The sequence below is a fragment of the Acomys minous genome (assembly GCF_964271855.1).
Source record: "Acomys minous genome assembly, chromosome: 13".
NCBI lineage: Eukaryota > Metazoa > Chordata > Mammalia > Rodentia > Muridae > Acomys > Acomys minous.
In genome coordinates, this window is record NC_140495.1 from 32,914,278 (window position 1) to 32,939,823 (window position 25,546).

At 41.1% G+C, this 25,546-nt stretch overlaps 2 protein-coding genes across 6 annotated transcripts in view; one reads left to right on the forward strand and one right to left on the reverse strand.

Annotated features, from left to right (window-relative positions):
* LOC311580809 (uncharacterized protein) overlaps window positions 1–2,609 on the forward strand; it is a gene marked incomplete at its 3' end in the record, with an annotated part of 87,487 nt that extends 84,878 nt beyond the window's left edge. The window contains exon 31 of the mRNA XM_084752521.1: window positions 2,551–2,609. Within this exon, the coding sequence (XP_084608647.1) occupies window positions 2,551–2,609 (59 nt within the window). The remainder of the gene's footprint in view (window positions 1–2,550) is intronic.
* Window positions 2,610–13,521: 10,912 nt separating this feature from the next.
* LOC311580371 (uncharacterized protein) lies at window positions 13,522–25,308 on the reverse strand. Of its 5 annotated transcripts, XM_084751885.1 has the most exons (6): window positions 24,824–25,307; window positions 21,809–21,900; window positions 20,057–20,228; window positions 18,381–18,507; window positions 18,062–18,154; window positions 13,522–17,079 (listed from the first exon to the last, which is right to left on the reverse strand). In XM_084751885.1, exons 3-6 carry the CDS (start codon window positions 20,069–20,071, stop codon window positions 15,506–15,508), a joined length of 1,809 nt encoding a protein of 602 aa, XP_084608011.1. In that variant the 5' UTR covers window positions 20,072–20,228; window positions 21,809–21,900; window positions 24,824–25,307; the 3' UTR covers window positions 13,522–15,505. The 5 variants fall into 5 exon arrangements, with proteins under 5 accessions (XP_084608011.1, XP_084608013.1, XP_084608010.1 ...); XM_084751887.1 differs by lacking the exon at window positions 21,809–21,900 and having other exon boundaries at window positions 25,054–25,307; XM_084751884.1 differs by lacking the exon at window positions 21,809–21,900.
* Between the last annotated feature and the right edge of the window lie 238 nt (window positions 25,309–25,546).

The following is a 25,546-nucleotide window of genomic DNA, read 5'->3' on the forward strand; positions in this document are numbered from 1 at the left end:
GCATGTTGACAGTACTAGCATGAGCATATGAAAACATGTATATGTGTGTAACATTCTACATAATGAGAAGGCTCCATTTATGTAATTAGGAATGTACAGGTGAACATGCATGCCTGAGGGCTCAAACACAGACACACACACACACACACACACACACACACACACGCACGCACGCACGCACACACACACACACAGAGACAGAAACAGAGACAGAGAGGGGAGAGAGATGAAGTGACAGCAGATAGTAAAAAGAGTGAGTATTTTCAGGACACAAAAAAGGGTAAATGACGTAATTATGAGCACAGAAAGTAAGGAAATAGTTTTTGAACAAATACTGAAAAGTTTTAGCATATTAACAGCACTAGCATGAGCACAAAGGGCCCCTCTGTGAAAAGACAGTGTCTACTAGGAAATGGGAACAGAATCATTTTAGCTAATTAGTACAGTATCACTTCTAAGCAGAAGCCACAGTTGTATAATTAATTCAAACAAGTAAATATTAGTGCCCTTTCCCCTGTGTACTCACTCAAGCAACTGACTCTGGCCTCAGCCATGTTTCTTAGGGACTCAGTAATAGTAGCTGAGCTCTAGGGTCAGATCCTCAGCTTGTGGAGGTGATCGATCCTTCAGTGTCTGGAGCCAGATGGTGTGGAAACACACTCTCTCTGGTCTGGAGAAGAATGGAGCTTGCTGGGTCCTGGAGTCTCCTTATATACCCTCTCTAAGCTGGGTGTGGCAGCTCACACCTTTAATCCCAGAGTCCTAGGACCTGGGCTACTGAGGCAGGAAGATTTTAGGTCAAGGCCTACCTAGGATATACAGAGAGAATTTGTCAAAGAAGAAAAAAATGACAGTGATTTTACACCAAATTTTGCTGTACCTAAATATTTTGCAAGGTGCTTATATTTTTGCTCTTGCTAAGGTAAAAAGATTATGATGTCATCAAACTGTGATCTTAGCAAAATTGTCAACATTAACAATTTTTTACTGGCTCTTAGAAAATTTTGTTCAACTTAGTTTTATCATGTTCCCCTCAGCTGCAAGTCCTTTAAAATCTATCCCCCTTTTCTACAAACACAACTTTCTGTTCATTTTTTAAAAGATTTATTTATTTTATTTATTACATATGAGTGTTTTATCTACAGAAGAGGGTATCAGATTACATTATAGATTGTGAGCCACCATGTGGTTGCTGGGAATTGAACTCAGGACCTCTGGAAGAGCAGGCGGTGCTCCTAACCACTGAGCCATCTCTCCAGCCCCTCTGCTCATTTTTTTAATGTATTTATTTTCTAATTTTATGTACACTAGTGTTTCACCTGCGTGTATGTCCGTGTGTTGGATCCCCTGGATTGGAGTTACAGACAGTTGTGAGCTGCCATGTGGGAACTGAACCTGTGCCCCCTAGGAAAGCAGCCAGCGCTCTTACCCACCGAGGCCATCTCTTCAGCTCCAACTTTCTGTTCTTTAAAAACACAAAACAACAACAAAAATAAATGCTCATATATATCACTCTATTTCAGTTCCCACTGTGTGGTGACACTGGAGTTCAAGGACACCTGGCTCTCTAGTAATCTAGCCAGAGAATGCCATGGAAATGCCGCAGATGTGAAACAGCTAAGAACCAGCCACAGGCCATGGTGGCACACACCTTTAATCCTAGCACTAAGGGACTCAAAGGGAGGCAGATCTCTGTGAATCCCTGGCCAGCCTGGTCTACAAACCGCATCCAGGACACCCAGGGTTTGTTACACTGAAAAACCTTTTTTAAAAAAACGTTGAAAAAAAACCTACAGCATTTTTCTGCCCTCCCCACTCTCACAAAACATGGTTTCTCTATAGCTTCGGCTTTCCTGGAGCTCGCTCTGCAGACCAGGCTGGCCTAGAACTCACACAGATCCTCCTAACTCTGTCTGCCAAGCACTGGGATTAAGGGCGTGCACCAACCATCAGTCTGAAGCTACAACATCTCAGTCAGATCCAGTTCCGGGTTTTGCACCTGGATGCTGTGTTTTTATATTTTACCCTTAATATGTTTTTAGTTGAAATAAAAGCACATAGCTTTCTCAGTCCTCTTTCTTTTTACACGAGCCTTTATATAAACTGGCACCAGAAGGTGAAGCTAAAATTTAAAGTGGATCCCCATACCTCAAAAGATCCAGATTGCACTGGCGGGGCGTGGTGGCACACGCCTGTAATCCCAGCACTCAAGAGGCAGGCGGATCTCTATAAACTCAAGGCCAGCCTGGTCTACAGAGTGAATTCCGGACAGCCAGGGGTACACACAGAAACCCTGTCTCAAAAAACAAAAACAAAATCCACATCGAGGTGGGTCTCTTCATATGATTCAACTGCACATCCAATAAAGAGCTAATATCTAAAATATATAAAGAAAGAAAGAAAAAAACAACCCCTGGACATTAAGAAAACAAATAACCCAGGCAAAATAGTGTTTACATCTAAAAAGAACTCTAAAAAGAGGGAACACATCAACCTCGTAATTTTCAGGAGTTTCATGTTTTTTGTGTTGATCTTTTTTTTCCCCCGCAGATATATTCTCTTCATATGCTGAACAGGCAAGGCTGCAAATGATAATCCTTATTCTTTAGGTAGGAATACAGATGTGTGCCTGACTGGTATTGCTCCACCCTGACAATATCACTGACTTCTGGGGGGAGGGGGCAACAGCATATACAGAGTACAGAAGCATCTGCAAAGAAAGTCACATAGGAAGAGCAGAGACTCAAGCACTTAAGTTGAGTCTTTCTGTTAGTATAGATGCTCTGCTTACAGCTCTCTGCTTATCTTTTTAATGAACTACACATCACTTTCATCTCTCCTGACATAATAGGCCTAGTCTCCACAGGAATGCTTATTAGATTAAGAACTAGTTCATCTGTCTACATGTCAATGTTTTAGACAAAATAGACCAAGCTCTCCCATTCAGGTATAATGAAATAGATCAGAAGGGATTCTGATAATTTGTTAGAACTTGAAAAATGACACCCAAGGCTCCACATGCAAATGGACACATGGACACACATAACCTAAGGCCTTGGGATGTTGTTCAGCAGTAGAATGTGTAGAAGAATGTTAATTCAGAACATGGCTGTGCTGGCAAGAGATCACATGCAAAGGTCTTCTGGGTCTGTGCGATCTGGCTGGAATGCAAACACGCCTTTAACCCAGGAGCCAGAGGCAAACAGATCTGCGTTCAAGGCGAGCCTGGTGTAGAGCAAGCTTCAGGTAAAGAAGAGATCCAGCATGGTGGTACACGCCTTTAATCCCAAACAAAGGCAAAGTTAGTCTGTAGAAGGAAGCACCCATGTTTAAAAATGATGTCTAGTTGAGTGGCCAAAAAAAAGTGACAAATCAGAGATTTAGATATGGGCATATCACAGAATAGGCTATGCCCAACTCTCAGTAGGATAGAGTGAAAATGGAAACTACATTAAGAGGCAGTTTTTCAGAGAGAGGAGGTAGTTTTGGGGTTTTGTTGTTGTTGTTATTGTTGTTGGGTTTTTTGTTTTCTTTTAACCAGGACAGTAATAGAGAGATTGGTTGCAGAGAGAGAACTCAGGTGAAGAGAGAACAGTCCAGAAAATGAGAAGAAGCCAGAAGATTAGATCAAATTGCTGTTAGTTTGAGGCAAGGCAGAGCACTCTGGGCCAAAAGAGAAACCAGATTAAATTGGCCATTTTGGAGAAGACTTTTAGCCAGAACAGCTGAGTTAAACCAGCAAGCCCAGAGCTCAGAAAGAACAAGTAAAGGTGAGCTTATTAAGCAGTAAGTCTCAGAGGCTAAAACATTCTAGGCCTAGACTAGATCATAAGGAGGCTTGTAACTTCCAGGACTAGGCCTACTTTAGCAGAGGAAAGCAGTTAGCCTCCCAGGTAACAATTGAGCCAAGAGAATAAAAGTTACCTTTTCAAGAATGCTTACCTAGCATGTCCTGTATTTAACACCAGAAACTGAAATAAATAATATTTTTCTAAACTTGGTTGAATGGATTTTTTGCTATTGCCACCAAATGATTTTTTATTGTTTTTTCCCCTTTGGTGTTTTTTTTCCCCTGAGACAGGATTTCTCTGTGTCAGCCTTGGCTGTCCTGGACTCGCTTTGTAGACCAGGCTGGCCTTGACCTCACAGAGATCCGCCTGCCTCTGCCTACTGAGTGCCGAGATTAAAGGCGTGCACCACCATGCCCAGCTTACCAAATGATTTTTAAAACATGCCATGTTTTTGCTTTTACTCCTTCTGTCAAGTATACTTTACTCTAACCTTTGTCTGAATATATTTTTATTAATTAAGTTATTTACTTTACCTCCTGGTGGCAGCTTCCCCTCCCACCTCTCCTCCTAGTCCCTCTATTTCACCTTGCCTCCCCACACCCACCCCACCTCTCCTTCTAAGCTTATTTAACAAAACTGTCTTCAGCAATATAATAAAATAAAACGAACACAATCACATAAAGTTTGACAAGACAGACCAACAGAAGAGAAAGCACAAGGATCAGAGACCCACTCATTCATACACTCAAGAGTCCAATAAAACTACTAACCTGAAAGCTAATATATATATATATGTATATGTATATATACATACACATACATACACACACACACATACATATGCAGAGGACCTGGTGCAGACCCATGTAGGCCCAGTGCTTGCTGCTTCAGTCTGTGTTAGCTCATATGAATTTCCTCAGTCAAGGCAGAGGCCCTTGTTCTCCTAATTTTCTCCATCCTTTCTAGATCCTATACACCTAATGTGTTCTCTTCCCTGAGGTTTCCAGAGCTCTGAGGGGAAGGATTTTATGGAGACACCCCATGTGAAGGTCTCTGTATTTGTTCTCATCTGCTGCAGGAGGAAGCATCTCTGATGCTGTGTGAATAAGGCACTGATCTATGAGTATAGCAGGTTAGCATTAGTAGTCACTTTATTGGTTTATTTACTTATTTATTTATTTATCATTCATTTAAACCAGTAGTGTTTGGTTTTACCCGAGGTTTGGGGGCTATCTAGTCTCTGGTTCCTGGTAACCTAACCAGTATTGCATATGGATTTCATCTCCTAGAGTTGAAATCCTTGAGTCAAATCAGACATTGGTTGGTTACTCACACACATTTTATGCTTCTATTGACCTAGTATATCTTTTGGGAAAGACAGATTGTAAATCAAGGGTTAGCTTTCTTGTCACCATGATAAAATACCTGTATAAAAAAAAAAAAACAACTTACAAGAGGGAAGTTTTAACAACTCAATTAGATGTAACCTACCCAGGACAGGCACTGGAAGCTTCATTTGGCGACAAAAGACGGCCAGTTGGGATTCTGTTCCCCTGTTATATGGAGACTTCATTAGGATCACCTTCATATATTTCAGAAATTCTCCACTGTGCTAGGTCTGCATACCACTCCTCAAATGCCCCTAGATTCAAGCTGTCCCTCCCCACAGATGCCCCTCGGCCTTGTCTTCCTCCTCTCTCCTGAACTGATTCTCAGTTCCCAGCCCCCCTTGCCTGCCGTCCACCCAGAATATCTATTCTATTTCCCACTCCCAGGAAGATCCATGTGTTCTCCCCAATCCCTTCCTCTATACCTAATCTCTCTGGGTCTACGGGTTGTAGCATGGTTATCATTTGTTTAATGGGTAGATTTTACATATAAGCAGGTACCTACCATATTTATCTTTCTAGGTGTAAGTTGCATCATTCATGATTATTTTCTTCTAGTTCCATTCATTTCCCTGAAATTTTCATGATGTCATTGTTTTTTTTAACAAGTTAGTAATACTCTACTGTGTAAATATAACAGTTTCCTTATCTATTCTTCTGTTGAGGGACGTCTTGGTTTTTTTTTTTTCTAATTTCTGACTGTTGTGAATAGGGCAGCAAGTAACATGGTTGAGCAAGTGTGCTTGAGGTAGGATGAAGCATCCTCTGGGTATATGCCCAAGGGTAACATAACTGGATCTTGAGATACATCAATTCCCATCTTTCTGAGGAAGTGTCTTACTGATTTCCATGCTGGCTGCACAAGTTTACACTCCCACCAGCAATGCAGGAGTGTCCCCCTTGCTCCACATCTTCCTTGAGGACTTTGATCCATTTAGAGCTAAGTGTTGTGCCAGGTGATAAATATGGATTTATTTGCATTCTTTTACATGCAGACATCCAGTTCAACCATCAATGTTTCATTGAAAATGCTGTCTTTTTTTTTTCTTCCCCGTGTGCACTTCTCACTTCTTTATCAAAGATCAGGTGTCCACATGTGTGTGCATTTATGTCTGGATCTTCAGACTTCAATTTGATTTAACATGTGTGTTTTTATGCCAATACCATGTAGTTTTTATTACTATAGCTTTATAATATAACTTGAAATCAGGAATTGTGAGATCTCCAGCAGGTTTTTATTCTTCAAGATTGTTTTAGCTACCCTGAGCTTTTTAAATTTTTTTTCCATATGAATCTCACAATTGTCCTTTCAAGTTCTATGAATTTGAAGCTCTATGAATCCCAAGAATTATATTGGGATTTTCATAGAGATTGCATTGAATCTTTAGATTGCTTTTGGAAGGATGGCTGACTTTACTATGTTAAACTAATTGATCCAGGAACATGAGAAGTCCTTCCATCTTCTGATATCTTCTTCAACTTCTTTCTTTAGAGACTTGAAATTTTTATCATACAAGCCTTTCACTTGCTTGATTAGTGTTACTCCCAAGCTATTCTATATTATTTGAGACTTTTTTAAGGTTTTTTCGAGACAGGGTTTCTCTGTGTAATAGTCCTGGTTATCCTGGACTCAATGTTGTAGACCAGGCTGGCCTCGAACTCACAGCAATCCACCTGCCTCTGCCTCCTAAGTGCTGGGATTAAAAGCGTACGCCACCACATCTAGCTATTTGAGACTATTGTGAAAGGTGTTTGATATCTTTCTCAGTCCATTTTCCATTTGTATACAGGAGGGCTACTTATTTTTGTGAGTTGACTTTGTATCTAACTACTTTGCTGAGCTGAAAATGTTTATCAGATGTAGGAGTTCCCTTATAGAATGTTTAGGGTGACTTTATATATACTATCATATTGTCTGCAAATAAAACTATTTTGACTTCTTCCTTTCCAGTTTGCATATTTGTTGATCTCTTTTAGTTGTCTTGTTGCTCTAGCTAAGACTTCAAGTACTATATTGAATAGGTATGGAAAAAGTGCACAAACTTGTTCTGTTCCTGGTTTCAGTGAAAATATCTTGAGTATCTTTCCATTTAAGTTACTATTGTTTAATGGCTTGCTGTAAATAGCCTTTATTATGTAGAGGTATATCCTTTGTATCCTTCATCTCTCCATGACTTTTATGATGAAAGGCTGTTGGATTTTGTCAAAGTCCTTTTCTGCATCTAATGAAATGATCATGTGGTTTTGTCTTTCAGCTTGCTTATAGTGTGGATTACATTTATTGATTTCTGTATATTGAACCATTCCTGCATCTCTGGAATAAAATCTACTTGATCATGGTGGATAACTTTTTTGGTGTGTTCTTGCATTCGGTTGCCAAATAATTTAATTACTTTTGCATCTATGTTGATAAGGGAAATTGGTCTGTAATTCTCTCTCTTTCTCTCCCTCTCTCTGTTGTTGTTGTTGTTGTTGTTGCTGTTATTGAGTCATTTTCTGGCTTGTGGATCAGGGTAACTGTGGGCTTATAAAATAAATTGAATGATGTTCCTTCAGTTTCTATTTTGTGGAATAATTTGAGGAATAATAGAATTGAGGAATACTCTTTTGTGAAAGTCTGATAAAGGGGTTGGGGATTTAGCTCAGTGGTAGAGCGCTTGCCTAGCAAGCACAAGGCCCTGGGTTCGGTCCTCAGCTCTGGAAAAAAAAGAAAAGAAAAAGAAAGTCTGATAAGATTATATGCTAAGACCATTCGGACCCTGAGCTGCTTTTTGGGGGGAGATAGAGACCTTTAATAACTATTTGACTAGGGAATATAGGTTTATTTAAATTGCTTATCTAATCTTGATTAACTTTGCTAAGTGGTACCTATTGAGAAAATTATCCAATTCTTTTAGATTTTTCAATTTGGTGGAATATTAGTTTTTAAAATATGTCCTTACCTATAATTCTCTGGATTATCTCCATGTCTGTAGTTATGTCTCCCTTTTTATTTTTATTTTGTTAATTTGGACATTCTCTCTGTGTCTGTTAATTTGGGTAAGGGTTTGGTGATCTTTTTGATTTCCTCAAAGAACGAACTCTGTTTCATTAGTTCTTTATATTGTTCCCTTTGTTTCTTTTTTATTGATTTCAGTCCCCAGTTTGATTATTTCTTGCCATGTACTCCTTTTTGTATGATTTCTTCTTTTTATTCTAGAGCTTTTGGGTGTGCTGTTACATTTCTATAATGATATTTTCTCTATCTTGTTTTTGTTTTGTTTTGTTTTTGCAGACAAGGTTCCTCTGTAAGGTCCCTGGTTGACCTAGAACTAGTTCTGTAGACCAGACTTGCCTTAGACTCAGAAATCCACCTGCCTCTGCCTCCTGAGTTCTGGGATTAAAGGTGTACACCACCACCTGGCTTCTCCCTAGTTCTTTTATGTAGGCACTTAGTGCTATTATCTTGCCTTTCAGAACCACATTTATTGTGTCCCATAAGTGTGGCTATGTTGTTTATTCATTTTTATTCAATGCTAAAATGTCTTTAATTTCTTTGTTATTTTTTTTCCCTGCCCATTTTTCATTCAGTGGTAAGTTGTTCAGCATCCATGTGTTTGAAAGCTTTCTGTTGTTTCTGTTGTTATCAAGCATTATTCTGTGGTGGCCTCATAAGATGCAGTGAGCTATTTCAATTTTCCTGTATCTATTGAGACTTGTTTTGTGTCTGAGAATGTGGTAATCTCTGGATAAAGTTCCATAAGGTACAGAGAAGAATATATATTCTTTGGTGTTTGGGTGAAATGTTACATAAATGTATGCTAGGTCCAATTGGGCTATGATCTCATTTAGCATTTCTCTGATTAGCGTTTTTCTGAACTACTTGTCTTCTGGTGAGAGTCAGGTATTGAAGTCATCTATATCAGTGTATGAGGATCAGTATGTGACTCAAGCTGTAGTGGATCTTTTACAAACTTGGGTGTCCTTGTGTTTGGGGCCATACATGTTAAGAATTACGATGTTGGGACCAAAAAGATGGCTCAGAGGTTAAAAGTATCAATTTTTCTTCCAGAGGACCCAGATTTAATTCCCAGCACCCACATAGCAGTTCACAACTCTCTGTAACTCCAGTTCTAGAGCATCTGGCACCCTTGCACAGGCATACATCCAGGCAAAACACCAATGCACATAAAAGACAATCTTTACAAAAATAATTAAAATGTTATCTCAGTAGATTCCCTATCTCTTCTGATTAGTTTTGGTTTGACATCTATGTTGTTAGTTATAATGGCTACGTGAGCTTGTTTCTTAGGTTTATTCAATTGGAAGATTGGTTTCCAACCCTTTTCTCTGAGGTCATGTCTATCCTTGATGTTATGCAACAGCAGGATGGATCCTGGTTTTCATCCATTCTATTAGTCTGCATCTTTTTATTGGGGAATTGAGATCATTGATGTTGAGAGGTATCAATGCATAGTTTGTTGATTCCTGTTAGTTGTTGGGGTGTGTGTGTGTGTGTGTGTGTGTGTGTGTGTGTGTGTTTCCCCTCTTTTGATTTGCTAGTCTAGGATTACTTATTCCTTGTGTTTTCCTGGGTTTGGTTAACCTCTTTAAAGTTTTCCTTCTAGTGCCTTCTGTGGGGCTGGACTTGTAGATATATAAATTTCATCATGAATTTCTTATTTTCTCCATTATTGTGATTGAAAGTTTTGCTAGGAGCTGGATGCAGTGGCTCTTGCCTTTAATCCCAGCACTAGGAAGGCAGAGGCAGTTAAATCACTGAGTTAAAAGTCACCTTCATAAACTCAACAAATTCCAGGACAGATAGGACTACACAGAGAAACCCTGTCTTGAAAGAAAAAGAAAAAGGGTTTTCTCAGTATAGCAGTCTGGGCTGTCGTCTGTGTTTTCTTAGAGTTTGTAGAACATTTGTCCAGGCCCTTCTGGCTTTCAGAGTCTCCATTGAGAAGTTGGACATTATTTTACTTGGCCTACCTTTATATGGTACTTGGTCTTCTCTCTGTCTCTCTCTCTCTGTCTGTCTGTCTGTCTGTCTGTCTCTCTCTCTCTCTCTCTCTCTCTCTCTCTCTCTCTCTCTCTCTCTCTCAGCTTTTGATGTTATTTTCTCTGTACATTTAGTTTTTTATTATAATTTATCATGGAGAATTTATTTTCTGGGTGTTTTGTTTTTCGAGACAGGGTTTCTCTGTGAAGCCTTGGCTGTCCTGGTCTCGCTTTGTAGACCAGGCTGGCCTCAAACCCACAGAGATCCACCTGCCTCTGCCTCCTAGGTGTTGAGATGAAGGGCATGTGCCACCACCATGCTCAGCTGAGAATTTATTTTCTGATCCAGCCTATTTGGTGTTCTATATGTTTCTTGTAACTCAATAAGCATCTCCCTCTTTAGGTGAGACAATTTTTCCTGTATGGTTTTGTTGATGATATGTTCTATGCCTGGACACTTGACCTGGGTTTCTTCTCTTTCTACTATTCCTATTATTCTTAAATTTGATCTTTTCAGAACTGGGCAGTGGTGATGCACACCTTTAATCCAAGCATTCAATAAGCAGAGACAGGCAGAGCTCTATGAGTTCAAGGTCAACCTGATCTACAGAGCAAGTTTCAAGACAGCCAGGCCTACACAAAGAAGCCCTGTTCAAAAAGAAAAATGTCTTTTCAGTATCTCAGATTTCTCCCCCAAGGATTTCATATTTTTTTCCTATCATTTCTTCTATACCAGAAATTTTCTCTTCCATCTCTTGTATTTTGCTCATAAGGTTTGCCTCTGAAGTTGTTATTAGAGATCCTAAATTTTTCATTTCCAGTTTTCCTGGAGTTTGAGTTATCTTTATTGGCTCTATTTCCACTTTCAGATCTTGAACTGTTTTATCCATTTACTTCCACTGTTTGCTTGTGTTTTCATTGATTTTATGGGCTTTATTAATTCCTCTTTAAGGACCTCTATATTAATAAAGGCTACGTTAAGGTCTGTGTCTTGGGCTTAAGGTATGTTGTAATCCTCAGGGCCTATTGTGACAGGTTGCTGAGCTCTAGTGCAGACACACTGTCATGACTGTTGTTGGTTGTATTTTTTTAATGCTGATATCTAGGCATCTGGCAACTAATTCTAGTCTTTTGGAGTGTTTTGTTCCTTGTTTTCTGTTGTCTTGTTAGTTGGGTATGGTGGCTTTGTGTTGCTTAGTAGAAAATTCTGGGTTCTATGAAAAAAATGTGTTACTCCGTCTTGGGGGTTGACAAATCATAATGGGGATACTGTGAGGGGAACTAAGGGGATCCACAGCAGGGAAGAAAGCAGGGTATTGCACCAGGATCTAATTTATCCCCTGAGAAATGGGGCAGACTGAAGAGGTGCCACAACAGGTGGTCTGCTACAGAGCTGGGGATGAGAGGGAGGGGTTAGATTTGGAGGAGAGATTGAAGATCTGCAGTTAGCCTGTTTCACTAGCCTACGAACCTCTCTGGTAGGCTCAGCTGACGGGCTCCTAGGGAACACATGCTGGTGTTTGGGGGCTGAGATAATGTGATAAGTGGGGGGAAAGCAGATTGGAGGGAAAGACCTGAGTGATCCACTAGAGGTGGGGGCAGAGAGAAGGGGGAAGTCACAGTAGGTGCTCTGCTACAGCTGGGACTAAGACTAGGGGATTGGATTTGGAAGAAAGGAAGGGGAAATGAAGATCTACACTTAGCCTACTGTTCCCCTGGCTAGAGTCTCTCAATTTTATTGTTATTTCCTGTTAAAAAGCCCTGTGTGTTATATATTTGTGGTTGGTTGGTTTTTCAAGACAGAGTTTCTCTGTGTAACCTTGGCTTTGTTGACTGGGCTGGCCTTGAACTTAGAGACCTGTGTGCCTCTGCCTCACCAAGTGTGTAGCTCAAGTTTTTTTACATTATTATCCTACATTCTCTCTCCATTTCATCAAAATATGAAACTGAATAAAAAATAGTTTTCCAACTAGGACCTGTTCTGACCTTCTTGGGTACCAGGAGTGTATGTGGTGGATATACATACTATGCATACATACATACATACATACAATCATACATGGAAAACACTTGCACACAAAGCGAAATAAATACAACTTTTTTTTCTTTCTTTAAAGTTGACTAATTGAGGAGCTGTTAATGGACATTAGCTAGTCTCAATAACTGAAGATTAAGCTATAGAGAGTAACTAGTTACACCCTTTAGAGTAACTAGTGACACACCCTTTAGAGTAACTAGTGACACACTCTTTGGCATACAAGCCCACATCTATGCAGGAACCAATTTCAACATGGGAAATTCTTCTTCCAGAGACTGCATTTCACTGAATGGAATAAAATATTATTATTGATCACAGCTGTTTGAGGTAATTCATGGTTAATCTGTTTAAAGTACTGTGCCATGATTGTAAATTTCTACAAAAAAAATGCTTTCTGGGGATCACTGTGTGCATTGAAGACATTAGTAGGGGGAAAAGTGTTTTACTTAAGATTAGGTAATAAAAATAAAAGCTGGCTGGGAAAGGTGGTGTACACCTTTAAGGCTAGAATTGGGGAAAGAAGAGGAGATATGTGAATTCAAGGTTAGTATGGTCTACATCCAAAGTTTCAAAGTCAGACTGGTCTACATAGCAAGGTCCAGGGCAGCAAGAGCTACATAATAAAGAGACCCTATCTCAAAACAACAACAAAAATGCTTAAATAAATTAAAATTTTACATACATTAGTAGAAAAAGTGTGGTATAAATCTCTTTGCTTCATACTTAAAATGATATGAGCTTACAAGGGTATTTAATTTGAAGTTCCTTTCAAAGGTTTGTGTGCTAAGTAAAATGTGGCCCACTGTGTGGTAACATCGAGTGAGCCTCCGCTACAAAGTGATGAGGAGAAGGAGGTGGTGACTGGATCAAGAGGAATGCCACAAGAGAGATTAGTGATGATCTTGTTGGTCCCATCATTTTGTGTTACTTTTAATACAGGGATAAAGCGCATTTGCTGTCTCTCTGTACTTAGCTTGATCCCCTTCTGACTCGCCAACATGTTGTCGAACAGCCAAGTATGTCTACAGTAGACACTAAAATTATGAAACTACCTGATTTTGGAATTTTTAACCTAAAAAAGTAACTGTCATCAAAATAAATTTAATTTGTTTGTTTTTCAAGACAGGGTTTCTCTGTGTATACTTGGCTGTCCTGGACTCACTTTGTAGACCAGGCTGACCTTTAACTCACAGAGATCTGCCTGCCTCTGCCTCCTGGGTGCTGGGATTAAAGGCATGTGCCACCATGCCCAGCTTTAATTTCTTAATAAAGTTGTAAACATCAAGTATTTTATTACAGCAACTGAAAACAGCAGAGCACACTAATTTGTCACAGTATTTATTATATTAAGCCATATGTATTGTCTCATCACCATAAAGGTTCCAACTAAGAGAAATCCCTAACATAAAACATTTATTAACCATGTACTGAGGGGGCTGTGTGTCAGATCCCTGGCCTCTATCTAACAGCTGACGATCAGCAGCTCCCAACATCCAAGTAAGTCAAGAATGTCTCCAGGCTTGGCCAAATGGACCAACAGACTGAATCACCACTCATCTTTTATGTACAATGAAGACTCAAATATTTGTTGTTAAAGTTATACTTAACATTACCTGTATTCATATTATAGTACATGGAAGTAAGTGTCTACTTACTACAATTTTGTATAAAACTGGAAATACTATAAAAAATATATGACATCTACTTTTTCTACAATGAGATACACCTGCATGATAAAACGCATTCCCAAAAATGATTCATTGTGGGTTTTTTCTACATTTGATGCTTCTAGAATTAATCTGGAAATAAAGAACTACAAGGCAGACTTCTCTTCTGTATGAATGTCCCGGGGAAAGGGTACAAAAGATTCCCTGTATCCCTAAAGTGAATTCCCAATAATGAACTGTTAGTAATACAATGAGAAGAGATCAGAATTGAAAAGATGAAACATTACAGACATTTATTTCTCAGGAATGTGACAGATACACAGCACAGAAATAAAGGAAAAAGATCTGGGTTTTTTTTTTTTCCAAACAACTCTTAAATCCCATTGACTTTTGCAAGGGTATCCTGGAGTTGATGTGCACTTCACTCTGACATGGCACAGAAACTGGAAATAGCTGCCTACTGTTTTTCAGGTTGCCAAGTCTAGAAGCACTGTTCATCACTTGGGTTCACAGTCTCCCAAGTAGCACTCACGTAACTTGTGATGGCCACAAGTAAAAGCTGAAAACTGCAGGCTATTTCCAGAGATAAGAAAGTAGACTCTGGGGTGGGGTGGGGGGAGCATGTAATTACTTTGCTACTCAATACTGTTTCTTTGTACATATTGTGATGTATGCCAAAGCTTGATTGTTAATGGTGTTCTTCCACGCTCTAAGATTTCTCTTGAACTGTGCTATCTGATAGTTGCTAGGTGTGATAGCTAGGTGGTTAATGGGTTTTCAACATTATAGGCTTTGCTTTCTCAAGTGAGTTCTCTGATGTATGCTGGGGTGACACTTATACTGGAAAGTTTCCATAATGACTCCATTCACAGAGATGTCCCTCACAGGGTGATCTCATATTTTAAAAGGTGTGACTTCCAGACAGTTTTCTAATGATTATACTTCTTGAAGAATTTTTTCCATTGTGGAGTTTCTCATGTATATTAAGGGATGAATAATGTCAAAATGGTTTTCAACTTTAATTATATTCATGGATTTTTCTAGATTATGTTAAAGTATTTTCTACATTCATGACATTTTCTCTTCAATATGAGTTATCTCAGACATACTGAAGGAAAAAAATGGTTAAAACTTTTATATCCTCTACATTCATGTTTCCTCCTATGTAAATAACTTAGATGCACACCAGGTTTTGACCTCTAATGAAATATTTTCCACACATATTACATTTATAAACATTCCCTCCTATGTGAGTTTTCTTACAACTTTTTTTTTTTTTTTTTGGTTTTTCAAGACAGGGTTTCTCTGTGTAGCCTTGGCTCTTGGCTGTACTGAAACCTGCTCTGTAGGCTAGGCTGGCCTTGAACTCACAGCAATCGGCCTGCCTCTGCCTCCCGAGTGCTGGGATTAAAGACGTGCGTCACCACCACCCAACTTTTCTTATAACTTCTTAAGTGCATCTTCACATGCATCCAATAATCCCTAAACCTTCTCAGCCCATGTGCTCTCTCTCCTGTAAACTGAGATTTGTCTTAGAGAAAGAACACCTGCACTACTCACGCTTGAGTGGATTCTTGGAGTACTCGGTGCATTCTGGGGCTTACGTGTGAGGTAAACGCCTTCCTGTCCCCACTACCATCACAGCTCCCCATGGCTGTGAGTTCTCTGATGCCTGCTCAGGTTTGATTTCTGTGAAAAGGTTTTTCTACATACGTTACACTCATAGGGTTTCTCCCCAGAATGAATCAACTCATGTACAAGAAGGGATGATCTGTAGCCAAACGCTTTCCCGCACTGAATGCACTCATAGGGCTTCTCGCCAGTGTGGGTTCTATGATGCTTACTGAGGACCAACTTCCACTGAAAGGTTTTCCCACATTTACTGCACTCATAGGGCTTCTCGCCTGTGTGGATTATCTGATGCTTGCTGAGATACGACTTGTTCTGAAACGCTTTGCCACACTCTTTACATTCATATGGTTTCTCACCTGTGTGAACTTTCTGATGAGTTTTGAGGTATGACTTATTTTGAAAAGCTTTTCCGCATTCTTTGCATTCATGTAATTTCTCACTGCTGTGGATCCTCTGATGCCTCCTGAGGTCTGACTTTTGGTAAAAGGCTTTCCCACACTCGGTGCATGCATAGGGCTTCTCACCAGTGTGAGTTCTATGATGCATGTTGAAGTATGACCTGTTATGGAAGGTTTTTCCACATTCTTCACATTCATATGGCTTCTCACTCTTGTGAGTTCCCTGATGCATCTTGAGGTATGACTTCTTCAGAAAGGCCCTTCCACATTCTTTGCATTCATATGGTTTCTCACCAGTGTGAGTTCTCTGGTGCATTTTGAGGTACCACTTATGTTGGAAGGCTTTTCCACACTCGTGACATTCAAAGGGTTTCTCCCCAGTGTGAGTTCTCTCATGGACAATGAGGGCTGACTTTTGCCGGAAGGTTTTATCACACTCACTGCATCCATAGGGCTTTTCTCCTGTGTGAATTCTCTGATGAATAGTCAGGGAAGAGTGAGTGCTAAAGGCTTTCTCACACTGGATACACACATGGGCTTTTCTCAGGTTGTGTGTCCTCTGATGAGCTGTAAGGTCCAACTTGCTAGTAAAGGTTTTCTTACTTTCAAGGCATTTACAAGATTTGCTCCCTGAGTATGGTGCTTGATGTTTAGTGGGGTTACATTTTTTCCTGAAACTGGCCTTCCCCACCTCAGCCACAACATCTGACTTAGCAGAAACTTGCTCACATTCATTATGCTTACAGGAGCTCAGTCCCATCTTAAGTCTCGCAGATGAAGTAATTTTTTTCAAGAGTTTTGCCTCCTTTGCGTCTTTCCCTTCTCCACTATATTCAAGATCCTGCTGTCCAGTTTGAACCTTGGAATGTTGACCAAACTGCTCAGGACATCTGAGGGATGTCCCTGCTGCACAACAGTCATTGTATTGCTCTGCAGTACACACTCCATGGGGACCAGAAGCGAGACACGTATTCTGATATCCATTCAACCCCTCAGGCTTCACTCCTGGACAGTTTCTATTATTTACAACAACATTTGAAATGTTCATGGAGCATAAATAAAGCATGCTTTCTAATCCACCTGTCTCCTCGGTTGCTCTGTTGGGGCTATTGGCAGTGACTCGCCACAGATGTTTCTTTTGACTTTTCTTGGTCTCAATTGTACCATCCACAGTGCAGAAGCCTAAGAGGACAAAACAAATAATTTCTATGAATTAGTCTTAGGAGTTTCTAATTGAGAGCCAGGCATGATGGCACATGACTTTAACCACAACACTTGGGAGGCAAAGGCAGGCAGATCTCTGTGAGTTTGAGGCCAGCCTGGTTTGCAATGAGAATTCCAGGACAGCTAGGGCTATTACACAGAGAAACCCTGTCTTGAAAAAGGAAAAACAAAAAACAAAAAATGAAAAGAAAACAAACAAAATGATAGAAGGAAAAATTAAAGAAGAATGTGCTACATTCAAACTATAGTCCCCATTCAAAACAATAAAAATAAAAAGCTTCAGTTCTTCAACATGAAAATTTGTTTCACTTCTCCTTGGAAGCAAGAAATTCTTGATTCTTTCTCAAGTTGGACCATCCTTTCTTGTATTGAGTACTCCTTATGATTTCTTAGATCATAGCTCAAAAGCCTAACTTCTAGATGGTTCTATATTTTCTCACAAACTACCTACGTGAAATACTCTAACTTTAAATACCATCTGTCACTCATTATACTCTCTGGCTCAACATTGCATATCAGTGCTTGTGACTACTTAGTATAAATAATCTTATTTGTCTTTTATCAAAATGTTAATTCCATGAAGTAAGGATATTACTTTTACATTTTTATGTAGAAATATACAATAACCAGCACTTAAAATCTGCCTCATCTGAATGTGCTAAAACAAAAACAAATACATGAAAAATGTCTGAAAACAAAATTCCCATGAGATTGAAGTGTAAGAGGCAATTGAAACTTTGGGAAAAAGAAGTACCAGAGAAAATTATCAAATTACAGACGTCAAAGGTTAGACTTGGGGTGGGGGGGAGGGGGGGGATAGGAGTCGAAACAAGAGACTTCTCCTTGCAGACTACATGACAAACATGTTTGAGCCCTCAGATGGATAAACTGGTGCAATGGCTATGCTAGATGTGGTTCCTCATCCACGGTGCCAACTAACCTGGCACAGTGTGGTTTGCAGGGTCTTCTGCTGTCCAGGGCTCCGCCCCCTGTTCCAATTTGAAGATCAACTCAGGTTTAGGGATGCATTGCCCTGTAAATAGGAAATAATTTAGGACTTGGGAAAATTCTGCTATGAAGGTTCTTTGAAGAAAGACAAAAACCAGGTTTTAGGATCTGTGCAACAAAAGTGCAAACACGTGCCTTTCACTAGACAGCATTGGACAATCTGTGGCCCAGAACCTTATCCCTGATCAGCCTTAAACCTCACAAGTGCTCATAGATTTACTACAAAGCGCTTGCTGCTGAGACTTACTCACCCAGTGACACCAGGCTGCTGTAGGTCTCCAGCATCACATTCCTGTACAGCATCCTCTGAGTGTCATCGAGATTCTGCCACTCCTCCCAGGTGAAGTTCACAGTGACATCCTCAAATGACACCAAATCCTGCAACAGCACATTTCTCCTGGATCAATTTATTCTAGGCTTATAAAAAGGAACCCGAAGACCCAGCTTCTCTTAAGGAGTGGAAGGCTCTTGTAAGTATTTCACATTATAATATGCCTCCCTTATGTAGTGGAGAAAAAGAGCCATCAAAGGTCCATCCTGGTGTTACCTGGTTTGTTAATGTAACCTTGCAGATTAAAGCCTTCACTGTTGGTGGAAGAGAACCTAGGCTACTCTGGTAACCAGGCCTTAAGCAGATAGTGATACAAGTGAAGCAGAAATACCCCCAGGCGTCCCTCTGCTGGCTAAGGGTTAGGAGCAGCCTGATTACTGTCATGTTGTATGGGTCATGCAATAACAATCCCCACTCCCATGCCCAAAGAGTGGCCCTTGTCATTAAGTTGCATGTGCCTTGTAGGTCATATGCTAACCAAACCTGTTTCCTACAATATCTCCCCTTCCCTCAGAAACCTTTGAAAGAATAACCTTTGCTTTACCTGGCATGGCTGAAACTCTCCTTCAGAACCCTGCCTCAATCACACAACCAGCCTCACATGACAGTAATGGTCCTACACACAGCATCATATGAATGTGAATGAGCCTACATTGTGAGAACAGGAAAACATAAAACTGAAGGAGCTGATTGTGGAGTGAATGAGTCTGTATTTACATACCTAGACTAATTTCAACATTAAGTTTTATATCTCTGTTGATATTACTCACAAATTAAATGCATGTACTCTGACATTCCAACATTCCCTTGCTGCATACATATAACTGCTTGTTATTTGTAAGACCTACTGATTCCAAAATAATAGTGTAATACAATGAACTTGGATCAGAAAAGGTAAGAGAACTGAGCAGATCTGGGACAACTAGAGAGGCTTGAGGGATAGTCAGAAGGAAGAAACGAGAGTAAGACATGGGGTGTTTCCAGATACAGAAAAGGGGGGAAAACACACAACAAACAAAAACCTGGCAAATGCTTGTGAAATTCATATTCCACAAGCAGAGGCTCCCGAAGAGACTGAGGTTAAACAACTTACTTCTAGATAAAGTATGGATTGAAGAGAATTCTATGAGTAAGGAGATCTAGCAAAATGACTCAACAGTTGAAGGTGCTCACCACCAAGCTTGACACACTAAATTCTATCCCTGGAACCCACATGTTCCTCTGATTTGTCCTCACTGTGTGTGTGCTTGAACACACAAACAAACAGACACACACACAAATGTGAAAAAGAATTTTTTGAACTGAATTTTCTTAAATGAATAAAATTTTTAAATGTACGACATGGAGCTAGAGAGATAGCTCTGAGGCTAGGAGCACTGGCTGTTCTTCCAAAGATCTTGAGTTCAATTCCCAGCAACCACATGGTGGCTCACAACCATCTATAATGAGATCTGGTGCCCTCTTCTGATGTGCAGGCAGAATACCATACACATAATAAATAAATCTTTCTTTTAGTTGAGCAAGTCTTATATATGATCAGACTATGAATACAAATAAAATAACAATATATAATAAGGCGGGGAATAAACAACTCACCACATATTCACTCATGATGTCTGTCAGTTGCTTGTTTTTGGTTTTGCCCTTGGCAATGCACAGGTGATATCGGAGAGACACTTGAGAGAAGGAGACTAGTGTAGAGTCATGAGAGTGAGAGTCTATTCATGGCTTGGTCCTAAATTCTCCACTCAAAACACCATACAGTTAGCTGAAGGAGAAGGAAAGAAAAGTAAGAAAACAGTTTCTGGGGGCTGCAGAGATGGCTCAATGGTTAAGAGCACTGGCTGCTCTTCCAGAAGACCGGGGTTCAACTCCCAGAACCGCATAGCATCTTACAACTGTCCATAACTCCAGTGCCAGGGGATCTGACACCCTCACACAGAAATACATGCAGGGCTCAGGAGACAGAGGCAGGTGGATCTCTGAGTTCGAGGCCAGCCTGGTCTACAAAGCGAGTCCAGGACAGCCAGGGCTGTTACACAGAGAAACTTTGTCTTGAAAAACCAAAAAAAGAAAGAAACACAGACATGCAGACAAAGCACCAATACACATTTTTTTAAAAAAAATCAATCTTTTGAAAAAAGAAAAGAGTCTCATCTACAAGAAAATTAAACAAAGATACCATTGACAATCCTACCCATAATACATTCACAGTCATTACTCATGGCTAAATTAGGATTTACATACATCTGCAATTAATAAACAAGTTGGTAACATTTGACATTCTTTCTTAAAGGTACTTAATAACTGAAAACAAACTCATTATGTTTTCCCTACTGCTGGAGGTTGATAAGCCCTATAGAATTAATATCCAACAACACCCTACCATTCATACAGAAATGCACCTGTTAGATGAAATATTCTATTAGTCCACCCCAAGGGCTCCATATGAGCACTTCCTCTATACTTCTTTTATACAGCTCATTTTCATGGGAAATATACAAATTGGCAGATTTTTTTTTTCAGGGCTGGATAGACGGCTCAGAGGTTAAGAGCACTGGCTGTTCTTCCAAAGGTCCTGAGTCCAGTTCCCAACAACCACATGGTGGCTCACAACCATCTATAATGGGATCTGGTACCTTCTTCTGGTATGCACCACACGTGCAGGCAAAAATACTGTATAAGTAATAAATAAGTTGAGCCGGGCGTAGTGGCATATACCTTTAATCCCAGCACTCAGAAGGCAGAGGCAGGTGGATCACTGTGAATTCAAGGCCAGCCTGGTCTACAATGTGAGTCCAGGACAGCCAAGGCTACACCGAGAAACCCTGTCTCGAAAAATCAAAAAAAAAAAAAAAAGAATTAAATAAATACATCTTTTTTAAAAAGATTTTGTAGCCAGGCGTGGCGGCGCACGCCTTTAATTTCAGCACTTGGAAGGCAGAGGCAGGCGGATCACTGTGAGTTCGAGTCTACAAAGTGAGTCTAGGACAGCCAAGGCTACACAGAGAAACCCTGTCTCAAAAAAAAAAAAAAAGATTTTGTGCCTATGCTTATACAGGAAAAAATGTAAATACCATTTCATATGGAACATTGTTACATAATGTTTCCATCTCTATGTATCCACAGCCTTGTTTAGTTCCCATGAATAATATGGGTTTTGCTCATCTGACTTAGAGGAACTCAGCAAATGTGAAGACACCTAAGTCTGAAGCATTTGCCTGACTGGCCTTTACCTACTGGGCACAGCCATGTTGTGAAGAACCTTGGTGGCAGCTTGATGGAAACAGAGCCTTGAAAAGACTCAGCAGGAGCCGCTAAATGTGAGACTGAATACCCAGAACTAACCAGCCTCAAAGCACTGATGACTTCAACTTCACTTGTCATTGAATGCAGGAACATACAGTAATTTCCCAGCTGAAGCCAGTGCAGATATCCACCTACAGGAGTGTGGGAAAAGAAATTGTTCTTTAAAGCAGTGTTTTTGTTGATTTGCTGTACAAGAAAGGCTGATACTCTTTTTTTTTTTTTTTTTTTTTTTTTTTTTTGGTCTTGTTTTATTTTTGTGTTTGTGTTTCAAGACAGGGTTTCTCTATGTAGCCCTAACTGTTCTGGAACTCACTCCATAGACCAGGCTGGCCTGGAACTCTCAGCGACCCCAAGTCTGGAATTAAAGGCATGTGCCACCACACCCAGCCTGCCAATTAATTTAAAAAGAGCCCACAGTCTGGAACAGAGAGGGAAGAGGAAGGAAAAAGTAACTTAACTGACCGCTGATTTGTCAGGTGTGAGAGGGCCTCCCTCCACACTAGATCACAACTTCCAGACCGTGGAAATATTTCCTAGTCCTTGCCTATCTTTTTCAAGTTGGCTGGTAGAAGAGAGATAATTTGAACCTCCTGAAAAAGAGCAAGCCCCTGACCATCACCCATGTGCTGACAACATCTGAAGAAGGCAGTAAATTTGCCCAAAAATCGTTCTAACCAATAAGATCAGTAATTGATTAGGCCATGCAAAGCTAAGAGTTTCACTTTCACTCTGCCTCTGCTCAAATGCTCTAGTTGACCAGGGAAGGTGATTAATAATAGAGCTTGCCTGCAGTGGAGCAGGTCCCCAGTAGGGAATCTTCACAGGACTGAGTTGTTTGCGTGGCCACTCCCCAGCTGGAAATTACATTCATAGTAGCCCTTGCTTAACTCCCTAAGCTGCACACTGACTCGTGTGGCCTGATCCTCACACAGCACATATCACATGTCAGAGAAGTGCACACAAAGAAACTCTGTCTAGGCCCACCCCTGACACCGCCTGGAGGGCCAGGGTCCAGGAACCAGAGGCTGGATAACCCAGAGACCAAGGATAGAACCAAACACACCTGGCAGAAACAAACAAATAAGTAAATAAATAAATAAATAAATAATTCTTAATGATATTCTATTTTGCTCCTAGACAGGAGCCTAGCATAATTGTCATCAGAGGCTCCATGCAGCATCTGATGGAAACAGATGCAGAGACTCACAGCCAATCATTAGGTAGAGCTTGCTGGACCCTGCAGAAGAGGGCACAGAAGAACTGTAGGAGCCAGAGGGGTCAAGGAACCACAAGAAAACCCACAAAAATCAATTAATCTGGGCTCATAGGAACTCACAGACTGAAGTGACAGTCCAGGAGCCTGCATGGGACTGATGTAGGCCCTCTGCATTATTTTATGGCTGTGTATCTTGGTCTTCTTGTGGGACTCCTAACAATGACAGTTGGTACTGTCTCTGACAGTTTCATCTGCTTTTGGGACCCTTTTCCTTGTACTGGGTTGCCTTATGCACCCTTAATATGAGAAGAGGTGCCCAGACTTATTGTAACTTGATAGGCCATGTTTGGCTGCCATCCCTGGGAGGCTCGCCCTTTTCTAAAGGGAAACAGGGGAGGAGTGGATGGTGAGGGGAGAGGGGGCACTAGGAGAAGAGGAGAGCAGGGAAACTACGGTCAGGGTGTAGTATATGAAAAAAAAATTAAAACAAAAGAAAAAAAGAAAAGACACTCACTCTAACTGAACAAGTACAGCCCCTGTCTCCCACCTCACCCACACTCATTAGCCTGGGAGGCAGGTGGTCCTATACTTGCTGCCTAGCTTGTTAACTCTATTGCGGTATACTCTGCAAACTATAGTCCTCCTATTCTGGTCTAAAAGACAAATTCCTTCATTCACAGCCCAGCAACCCTTCCCTGTACTGGCCACCAACATAGTAGACTGAGCACTACGGTAACGGGGAAGGAACCCGGTAGACCAGACTGGCCACTGTACTGGTCTTAAAACATTAGCTAGTGATGGTGTTCAGGTAACTTTCAATTATACAGTCTCTGTCAAGAAAATATGGACAGACCTGGATAATCAAAGCACAGGATTTGTCAAAGGAGCCTGTAACACAGGGCCCTGCAGTTCTGTAGAATTAGGTTGCAGCATCCTAAAGGCTTGGACCAGGGGTAATTTTCCTACCAGGTCTCTTATTAAGGCTCTTCCTCCCATGTGGGACAGAACTCCTCCTTCAGAATTCGAAACCCACCCCCTACTTTGCTCCCAAGAAAATGTTCTTATTTCAATACTAGAATCTTCTAAGATAGCTTCTCGGCTCTGGTAACTAGGTATTTGCAAAAATGAAACAAAACCTTCTAAGACAGTGGTTCTCAACCTTCCTACTGCTGCAACCCCTTAATACAGTTCCTCACGGTGTGTGATTCCCAAGCATAAAAGTATTTTCACTGCTACTTCGTAACTGTAATTTTGCTACTGTTATGAATCATAACGTAAAGCTATGATATTCAGGACATCATTCAACGCCAGAGGGTCGTAACCCAAAGGTTGAAAACCACTTTCTAGGCGCTCACTTCACCTTCAAGCTGGCTACGCAGTTTGAACGAGGCTCAAAATTGTCACTTCATAAAGAGACAGAAAAATTTGACGAATACAACTGCCAATACAGGACAGGCTCTATAGTCACTACGTAAGAATTTCTCTAGGAATTTCGGGCCAATTCATTAGGATAACAAACACCCTCTTTCTAATATACATATGGGTCACAGACCGTTCCCCCTCCCTCCCCCCGCCCCCAAATTCGGGCTCTAGCACTGTGGTGTCAACTTAGAACTTTCCCAGGCTCACGGATTGGGATTCCTAGGTCCGAAATCTCCCGATTCTGTAGTCGTGTCTCATATGAATGGTCTTTCTCCAGCCCAACTCCCCGCAAAAACGGATGCCAAGCGGGTAACAGGATTCTTCCCTAGCAAGAGCTGGACCGGAGGCCTCTCCGCCCTGATAATCTACAGAAACTCACCGCCCTTACCCCCCAAGTCGCCATCTTGGGCTCTCACCTCCTTGGCAGAGCTTTTGTAACGGTCCCTTGGACAGCCGAAGCCACAGACCCAGACGCTCCTAGTCTTCGGACAGACAGACACTCGGACACACTTTGGACACAGCAGCCATGAACCAGAACCTGCCCAGTCCGTCTGTCCCGACTGGGAACGGTGGCTCTCGCAGTCGCCTGCCAGACCCGCTTGGGTCCGCCCTCAAGCTGCGTCTCAGTCCGTCAGACAAGACCCACCTATGCTTCTGCTTCCACGGAGCACGGGGGTTCGGGTCCTGCTTCAGAGGACCGCGATGCCGCTCTCCTTTTTCTTCTTCGCACCCGCCCTCCAGGAATCCCCGCACCAAACTCTCAACCCTAGCGAAGCGTCGGCAGAGCCAGGACGCGACTTTTCTAAGCCGTAGTTTCCAAGAGTGTGTTGGACAGAGACGCGTACAAGCCAACTGCTGGGGCTGTTTACCTGATCCTGTGTGGGAGGGCCTTGCACATGGGGGACTACATTACCCATGAGCCTCTGGACCACTATGGCAAGAATAAAGGGACATTTTCCCAACAGGTCCACTATCGAGTTGTCAGGCATGGCGGACTTCATGGTTTGGGAACATGTACCTAGCTCATAACAGCTATGTGGAATTTCTTCAACTTTCTCTCCTGCGAACTCCAGATGTTCCAGAGCAGTATAGAACCTGAGAAGGAAACTCCAGTGTGCTCATTCTCTGTGGAAAACGTG